The sequence below is a fragment of the Mus musculus genome, chromosome 19, assembly GCF_000001635.26.
Source record: "Mus musculus strain C57BL/6J chromosome 19, GRCm38.p6 C57BL/6J".
Taxonomy (NCBI): domain Eukaryota; kingdom Metazoa; phylum Chordata; class Mammalia; order Rodentia; family Muridae; genus Mus; species Mus musculus.
The window spans coordinates 8,871,162-8,880,013 of NC_000085.6; the positions used below are offsets into that span (position 1 = coordinate 8,871,162).

Below are 8,852 nucleotides of genomic sequence, written 5' to 3' on the forward strand. Positions count from 1 at the left end.
AGAGAGAGATAAACTTTTACTGTTTATCATGAACGCCCCGACTCGTGTGCTTAGGTCAGAGGACAACTAACAGGAATCCTTTTTCCTCTGTGCTCAACCTCGTGGGTCTTAGGAATCGAACTCACATAATTAGGCTTGAAGGCAGGTGCTTTTACCCGCCGATCCATAGCCAGGCTCTCTTTTAGAATCCTAAAAGCCTGCAAACCGGCTCAAGCCTGTCTGGAGCTTCTTCCCCGTGGGTGGGTCTCCTTCCTGTCAGTTGTCCCTCCTCAAAGTCCCCGCCCACCAGGAAGGACATTTCTGGCTCTCTTCGGCACCCGTCCACCCTGCCTCCACGTGACACAAACAGACCGGGCACTTCCGCTTCCCCTCCGCTCTCCCCACTCACTGTCTACTCCCCCCTCGTCCCTGGGTCTCCCGCCCCGTGAGTTAGCGAGCGCCGGGAGGGCGGCGTCGCGGGCGGAGTCGCCCCGGGCTGACCCTTGCGGTCTTCCTTCTGGTCCCCGCAGGTCCCCGCGGAGGCGGAGGCGGGCGCCATGGCGGAGCTGACGGCTCTGGAGAGCCTCATCGAGATGGGCTTTCCCAGGGGACGCGCGTAAGGGAGCCTCCCCCTAGCCGGTGGTGGGAGGCCGCGGGCCTGGCCGGCCTGACTGTCACCATGGCTGGTGGGCGCTATTCACGGTGTTTCTGCCCCCAGGGAGAAGGCTCTGGCCCTCACAGGGAACCAGGGCATCGAGGCTGCGATGGATTGGTGAGCGGGCGACCCGCACGGGTGGCGGGAGTTTGGGAGCCGCTGGGCAAGGTGGCCTCCAGGCTAACCAACCCCTGCCTACTTTCTCCGCGCAGGCTGATGGAGCATGAAGACGACCCCGATGTGGATGAGCCTCTGGAGACTCCCCTCAGCCATGTCCTGGGACGAGAACCCACGCCCTCAGAGCAAGTTGGCCCTGAAGGTCCTGACTGGGAGACATCTTGTGATTCTAGAGACCTTGAAAGGGCCCCGAGAAAATCAGAATGATCTTATTCTAAATACTAATCCTGGTTGCTTGTTTGCAGGCTCTGGGTCTGCTGCTGGAGAAAGCAGACCCATTTTGACTGAAGAGGAGAGACAAGAACAGACCAAGAGGTGACTGGCAAGTTCAGTGTGTGTGTGTGTGTGTGTGTTTTGTTTGGAGTCTGCCTAACTCTTGCCCAGGCTGAACTCCGGATCCTCCTGCCTCCGCCTCCAGAGTGCTGAGATGTGGCCTTCACTGTGCCTTGCATTATTTTTTTGAGACGCAGTCCAGCTGTGTACCTCAGGCTGCGCTGGAACCCCGTATGCGGCCTAGGCTAAATTCGAAGCCACATTCTTCTAGTGCTGGGATTACAGGCCTGGGCCACCATAGCCCAGTGACACACTTTACCAAGGGTCATGGGTCATCTTCCTTCCTCTCAAATACAAACAAGTCTGATCATAGAACCTGACCTTTCCGGTTTTGAGGGTGTGCTGCAAGTCACCAGGAAACATCTCACATAGCTCAGGACTGGTCTCAAACTCCTGTGTGGCTGCAGATTCCCCTGAAATCCCAACTCTCTTGCCTCTCCTTTGCAAATGCAGGGATTATAGATATGCATCACTATGCCCTTTCTTTAAAAACAAAACCAACAACAACAATAAGAAAAACCCACGCTGGGCGTGGTGGTGCACGCCTTTAATCCCAGCACTCGGAGGCAGAGGCAGGCGGATTTCTGAGTTCGAGGCCAGCCTGGTCTACAAGGTGAGCTCCAGGACAGCCAGGGCTAAACAGAAAAACCAAAAAAAAAAAAAAAGAAAGAAAGAAAGAAAAACCCACAAGGGTCTATGCATGATATATTGTGCTCTACCTTTAAACTACACTTTTTTTTTTTTTTTTTTGGCTTTGTTCTGTTTTTTTTTTTTTCTTCAAGCCAAGAGTCTCTATCCCTGACTGTCCTGGAACTGGCTCTGTAGACCAGGCTGGCCTCAAACTTGAGATTTACCTGTCTCTGCCTTCTGAACACTGAGAATAAAGGCGTGCACTGCTACCACCTAGCTTGTCCTCTTTGGTTTTTCAAGATAGGGTTTCTTTGTATAGTCCTGGCTGTCCTGGAACTAACTCTGTAGACCAGGCTGGCCTCGAACTCAGAAATCTGCCTGCCTCTGCCTTCCAAGTGCTGGGATTAAAGGCGTGTGTCACCAGGTCTGGCCCTGCTTGTCCTCTTTATATTACTGTTTTGGTTTTGTTTCCTTTCCTCTGTCTTGGAGCCCGTATTCCCTTATTTTGTTAATTTCTCAGTCTAAACTCACCTTCCCACTCCATGTCCAACTTTACCTCTTTCTTCTCTGCAAAACAGAATGTTGGAACTTGTGGCACAAAAGCAGCGGGAACGTGAAGAAAGAGAGGAGCGAGAAGCTTTAGAACGAGAAAAGCAGCGGAGGAGACAAGGGCAAGAGCTGTCAGTTGCACGACAGAAACTGCAGGAAGATGAGATGCGCCGGGCTGCGGAGGAGCGCAGGAGGGAAAAGGCTGAAGAGTTAGCTGCCAGGTCTGAAGTCTCATTGGTCGCTAATTGGGAAAGAAATGAAGATTTGCCTTGTCCATGTCTGACCTATTTTCTTCCTGTCTCTATTCTAGACAAAGGGTTCGAGAAAAAATTGAAAGGGACAAAGCAGAGAGAGCCAAGAAGGTGGGTGATTAGAAAGTCTGGGTATAGTGGAGTATGTGGGTTAATTTCCTTAAAGTGTGCTTAGCATGATTTTTTTGAGGCAATTTTACTCTAGCCCAGACTAGTGTCAGACTCATAGTATTCTCCTGCGTCAGCCTTCCAAGTACTCTAACTAAAAGCTGTGAACTGCCAAACCTCTGTGTGTGTGTGTGTGTGTGTGTGTGTGTGTTTGGCCCATGTACTGGAGGGTGACCCTTTATACATGCTAGACTAGTGTGCTCCCTCTGAGGTAGTGTTCCATTTTGTCTTTCAGTATGGTGGTAGTGTGGGTTCTCGGTCATCCCCACCAGCAACAGACCCAGGTCCTGTTCCTTCTTCTCCCAGCCAGGAGCCCCCTACTAAGCGGGAGTATGACCAGTGTCGTATACAGGTACTGTTTTCAAGTGACCGTCTTGCTTCTGGAATCCCGTGTTGGCTTATAAAGTGCCAGACAGCCCAGAGCTGTTCACGCTTAAGTCCCCTTTGCCAAATCTCTCCCTTCTTTGTACATGACTTTTGAAATCCTATCTCCTCTACTCTTTGGAAAGATCAAATTTCACCTGCCCATCTTATTTAAATCCTTACTTCATCCTTACTAAGCAGTTTTAGATTCATTACACAGCTATTTTCATAATATGGTCCTCACAGTGACTTTTAAAAGTAATTCCATCTTGTCTTGTGAGGTATCGAATCCATTACCATCACCTGCTGCGGTGGAGCATGAGTGGTTGTTCATCGGGTCCTTTAAGTAGTATTTGTCCTGGTTCAGATGCTCCAAGGGAAGCAGAGCCAGCTCTAGTACCTCCTTTCCTTTCTTGGGTACTTCAGACAGGGTTTCACTACGTAGACTAGACTGGTCTTGACTTTTGAGCTATCCCTGCCCTCTGCCTAAGTGCTAGGATTACAGGCATGTGCCACCACTCTGCTCTATTTTATTCTTGGGCCTGGGTCCTGCTACACAGTCCTGGCCTGGAGTTCACTATGAAGATCAAGCTGACCTCTAGCTTCTGGTGATCTTCCTGTTTCTTCTGTGTGCTGTGACTATAGGCATTGCCATTATCTGGCCTCACCCTGCTTAGTCATAGTTCTGTTTTAAGACAGGGGCTTGTGTGTGTACCTGATGCCAGCCTTGAATTTGTTCTTCCAGCCCTGAAGCTGTGTAAACCAGGCTTATCTTGAGAAATCTGCCTGTGCTGTTAACCCTAAGTGCTGAGGCTTTAGGCATAAGCCACCCCATACTTAGTCCTCACTCAGTTTCAGTGCTCATAGTACTGCATCTTTCTCTTGCCTTTTAGGTTAGGCTGCCTGATGGGACTTCACTGACCCAGACTTTCCGGGCCCGGGAACAGCTGGCAGCTGTGAGGCTCTACGTGGAGCTTCACCGTGGGGAGGAGCCTGGACAGGACCAGGACCCTGTGCAGTTGCTCAGTGGCTTCCCCAGACGGGCTTTCTCAGAGGCTGATATGGAACGGCCTCTGCAGGAACTGGGTATGTTATGTGAGACCAGGAGTTAGCGCTTAAAGGAATGAGGGGCAGTTGGGGTGGATAGGGTGGGTAGTCAGTTGGGATAGAAGGGGTTTAATGGACTCATACTATAGAGTCCAGAAATTTGAAGGCCCTAAGTATCCTTGTAATTCAAACTCTTTTCCATCTTTAGGACTCGTGCCTTCTGCTGTCCTCATTGTGGCCAAGAAGTGTCCCAGCTGAGGGTTCTCCATCCCACCATCTCTTTCTAACCTCTTCATCTTTGATAAAGCACTGACGTTTCCTTCCTAATAAATAGACCCTTTGAGTTCTGTATATGCCTGGCTCCTTCCAGAACTGCCTTTCTGAGAAGGGCAATATGAGAAGATAAAGGGAGGGCAGTTAAAGTAGGACCTTTTCAGTTTGCAATAGGTTTGTCTAGGATTGACTAGCTGCTTAGCAGTGGGGGGATTTATATGGCACCTGTTATTCATAAGCATGTACAAGCACTCGAATTAAAAAAAATCTTAAAAGGTGTTTTGAGGGGCTGGAGAGATTGGCTCAGTGCTTAAAAGCTCTATTTTTAAGATTTATTTATTATATGTAAGTACACTGTAGCTGTCTTCAGACACTCCGGAAGAGGGCATCAGATCTCATTACGGGTGGTTGTGAGCCACCATGTGGTTGCTGGGATTTGAACTAAGGACCTTCAAAAGAGCAGTCAGTGCTCTTAACCTCTGTGCCATCTCACCAGCCCAAGAGCTCTATTCTTGAGGAAGACCTGAGGTCAATTCTCTATACCCACATGATGGCTCATAACCATTTGTAACTCCAGTTCCAGAAGTTGACACCTGACTTTCATGGGTACGTGATACACATATATACATGCAGCCAAAACACAAATGCATTTTATAAAAAATTTTTAAGCTGGGCGTGGTGGTGCATGCCTTTAATCCCAGCACTCGGGAGGCAGAGGCAGGCGGATTTCTGAGTTCAAGGCCAGCCTGGTCTACAAAGTGAATTCTAGGACAGCCAGGGCTATACAGAGAAACCCTGTCTCGAAAAACCAAAAAAAAAAAAAATTTAAGCTGGGTGTGGTGGTGCACACCTTTACTCTCAGCACTCAGGAGGCAGAGGCAGGTGGATTTCTTCATTTTCAAGCTAGCCTGGTCTACAGAGTAGTTCCAGGACAGCCAGGGATACAGAGAGACCCTGGCTTGAAAAAATGAGTACTGTATACATACCACACTTTTTGCAGTATTGGGGATTGAACCCAGGGCTTGATGCTTGTTGAGAAAGCACTTAGCTGTATCCCCAAGTTACTTTTTCATGTAGGGTCTTAACTGTATTTCTCAGGCTGGCCTTGAACTTCTGTTTCTGCCTTGGCCTGCTGGGATTCCAGGTCCTATAGTCAAAAGTGCTTCATGTGTATATATTAAGATATAAAGACTATTGTGGTCAAGTTTAATATTTTAGATCAGACCAGCACATTACAGGGTGTGGTCCAGTCTGACATTGGTCACAAATATAAGAACCTTTACACCCACTTGGGAAGCCTAGGTCGGGTGTTTTTGTTTTGTTGAGAAAGGGCCTCTCTGTAGTCATACCGTCTCCTGAGAGCTGGGATTAAAGGTGTGTGTCTCCATGCCCTGCTTGGCTCAAGACCTTATCTGCCAGATTTATGGTGTGTTTTCCACTGCCCTAGTGTCTGTCAAATCTCTGCTGACTTGTCCTTATTCCTGGGTGCAGAGAAGAGGCCACAATTCATAAGAGGCCGTTAATAACACCTGTGTAAAGAAAGTAAATAAATAGGCCAGGCTGTGGTGGTGCATGCCTTTAAACCTGGCACACAGCAGAGGCAGGCCGCACAAGGTTACACAGAGACCTTGCCTTAAAAACATACACGGAGCTGGGCTTGGTGGCGCAAGCCTTTAATCCCAGCACTTGGGAGGCAGAGGCAGGCGGATTTCTGAGTTCGTGGCCAGCCTGGTCTACAGAGTGAGTTCCAGGACAGCCAGGGCTACCCAGAGAAACCCTGTCTCAAAAAACAAACAAACAAACAAACAAAAAACATACACGGGTAAATATAAGTTGACACTAGCAGCTAGAACAAACTCTGGTGTTCACTTCTGGGTTTGCACCACAGAAACATTAAGTGTTATGAGACAGACAAATGTATCCCAAACTGACTTTGGACCTGCTATGCAGCCATATACTTTTTGAACTTTTGATTTTTTTTTCCCCCCTGGTTTTCGCAGACTGGGTCTCAATGTATAGCCCTGGCTGTCCTGGAATGTTCTGTGGAGACTAGGCCTCTTTCTCCCAAGTGTGTACTACCATGTTGGACCCTGCTTGTTGTCTGCTGCTGCTTCCACTATCCCCAGTGCTGGCATTACCAGCATACCATTCCTAAATTATGGGGAATCAGACTTGCAATTTGATGTATGATAGCTGAGTATTCAAGCAGGTGAGTCCTATCTCTAGCCACAAAGATATTTTCAGCTGCTACTGTTTGAAAATTACAAGTTCTAGAATACAAAAATGAAGCTAGTAGTAGCACAAGCCTGTAATCCTACCCAGCATTTGAGAGGCTGAGATCAGATGACTGCTTCAAGTTCAAAGCCAGCCTGGGCTACATAGACATAGAAAAGAACCTTCAATGAAAAATGTGTTGTAAAAATATACATAAATCCATATTCACACACACACACATATATATGTATATGTGGTAGAGGTGGGTCTCATCGATGGGTAATGTTTTTCTTTTGTTTTGTGTTTTTGTTTTTTGAGACAGGGTTTCTCTGTATAGCCCTGGCTGTCCTGGAACTCACTCTGTAGACCAGGCTGGCCTTGAACTCAGAAATCCGTCTGCCTCTGCCTCCCAAGTGCTGGGATTAAAGGTGTGTGCCACCATGCCTGGCTGATGGATAATGTTTAATAGCATGCCCAAGGTGCTGGGGCTTAATTCTCAGTAACAAACCAAAAAAAAAGATTTGTGACATGGTTAATCCCTGTAGTTCCAGCTGCTATGACTTGCTTGCTTGGCTTTTGTGCCACCAGGCCTGCTTCAATGGTTTGTGCTCTCAGTGACATTTCCAAAATATACTTTAACTGGTTCAGACACTGAAAGAATAATACTATAGTGAAATCCTGGAGGATGAGGAGCCATTTGTTTGTTTGTTTGTTTATGGCTATGCCTGTGGAGGTTAGATGAAACAGAAGTCAGATCTCTCCATCCACCATACGGCTTCCAGGGGCTGGATTTAGGATTTATGTCTTCAGGCTTAGCTTAAGAAGTTTTTACCTATAGCCATTCAACAGCCCATCACTTCACCACACAGTCATTCACAGCTGCGGTGGTAGGGTCTCCACTCTAATCTAGGACAGCCTGAGACATACTCTATAGCTTTGAACATGTTAAAATTCTGACTCAGACTCCAAGTGCTGAGACTGAGGCAGAAGCTACCATGTACTGCTCCATTTTTCAGCTTTTTTTTTTTCTTACCCGTTTTGAGATAGTTTCTTTCTGTTTGTTTTTTGAAGCAGGGTTTCACTGTGTAATCTTAGCTGTCATGGAACTCCTCCCTTAGTACACCAGCTGGCCTTGAGCTCAGATATATGCCTGCCTCTGCCTCCTGAGGTCCCCCTGGTCAGTTAAGACCTCTAATGGACAGAACGAGACCTTGGTTTGTTCTTCAGAGGGGGTTTCACTCTCTTGGCAGGTCTGGAATGTACTGTGTAGACCAAGCTGGCCTCTTACAGATACCTGCCTGCTTGCTTCTGTCTCCCAAGTGCTGGGGCTAAAGATGTACAATATTCATACTCAGCTCAAAGAGGGTTTTTGTTTTGTTTTTTTCCCGAGACAGGGTTTCTCTGTGTAGAGCTGGCTGTCCTGGAACTCACTCTGTAGACCAGGCTGGCCTCGAACTCAGAAATCCGCCTGCCTCTGCCTCCCAAGTGCTGGGATTAAGCGTGTGCACCACCCACCTAACTCAGAGGTTTTGTATCATGTAGTTGTATTTATTTTCCTTTTCAGGTTGTCTCCTTGTATAGGAGCCCAGCCTTGTCTTGAACTTGCTATCTTTTTTTTTTTCCTGCTATTCTTTTGAGATAGGGTTTCTCTGTGTGTCCTTGACTGTCCTGGAACTCTGCTCTGTAGACCAGGCTGGCCTTGAACTCACAGACATCCATTTGCCTATGTCACCACCTCTGAGTGCTGAGATTAAAGTCTAGAGTGAAAGGAGTGTGCCACCACCACCAGGCTAAAATTGCTATCTTCTTACCTCACCTCCCTGAGTCCTGGGGTTATAGGTGTGTGTCGTGCTATGTTTGGATTGACATGCAGTTCCAGTAATAGTAAGTCGGATTCTCTTAAGAGGCTTGAACCAAAGTAAATAGTAAAGAGGAGGCATTGGAACAGTCAAGAAACCCTTCTCCAACTTTGCTTAAAGGACAGAAGTCCTGTTAGTATTCACTGCAAACCTAATATTCAAGGACTACTCTAATTTGAAGACTGTGGCTTGGAGCTGGGCGTGGGATTTCACTCCTTTATCCACAGCACTTGGGAGTGGAGGAAGGATGCTGTCTCAAAGAAGAATTTGTCTAGGTAACATGGCTCAGTGGGTGAAATCGTTTTGCCTACAAGCTGGATAGAGTGTATAAATAGAGATGGTCTTTCCAAAGTG

The 8,852-nt window shown here is 47.5% G+C and overlaps 1 protein-coding gene across 2 annotated transcripts; it reads left to right on the plus strand.

Annotated features, from left to right (window-relative positions):
* Window positions 1–386: 386 nt before the first annotated feature.
* Ubxn1 (UBX domain protein 1) lies at window positions 387–4,505 on the plus strand. 2 transcript variants are annotated; one of them, NM_146093.2, is made up of 10 exons: window positions 387–424; window positions 510–595; window positions 698–751; window positions 847–953; window positions 1,057–1,126; window positions 2,353–2,544; window positions 2,634–2,685; window positions 2,978–3,094; window positions 3,999–4,191; window positions 4,361–4,505. In NM_146093.2, the coding sequence occupies exons 2-10, from the start codon at window positions 537–539 to the stop codon at window positions 4,408–4,410; spliced, it is 894 nt and encodes a 297-aa protein (NP_666205.1). In that variant the 5' UTR covers window positions 387–424; window positions 510–536; the 3' UTR covers window positions 4,411–4,505. The 2 variants fall into 2 exon arrangements, with proteins under 2 accessions (NP_666205.1, NP_001348973.1); NM_001362044.1 differs by having other exon boundaries at window positions 387–595.
* The last annotated feature ends 4,347 nt before the right edge of the window (window positions 4,506–8,852 follow it).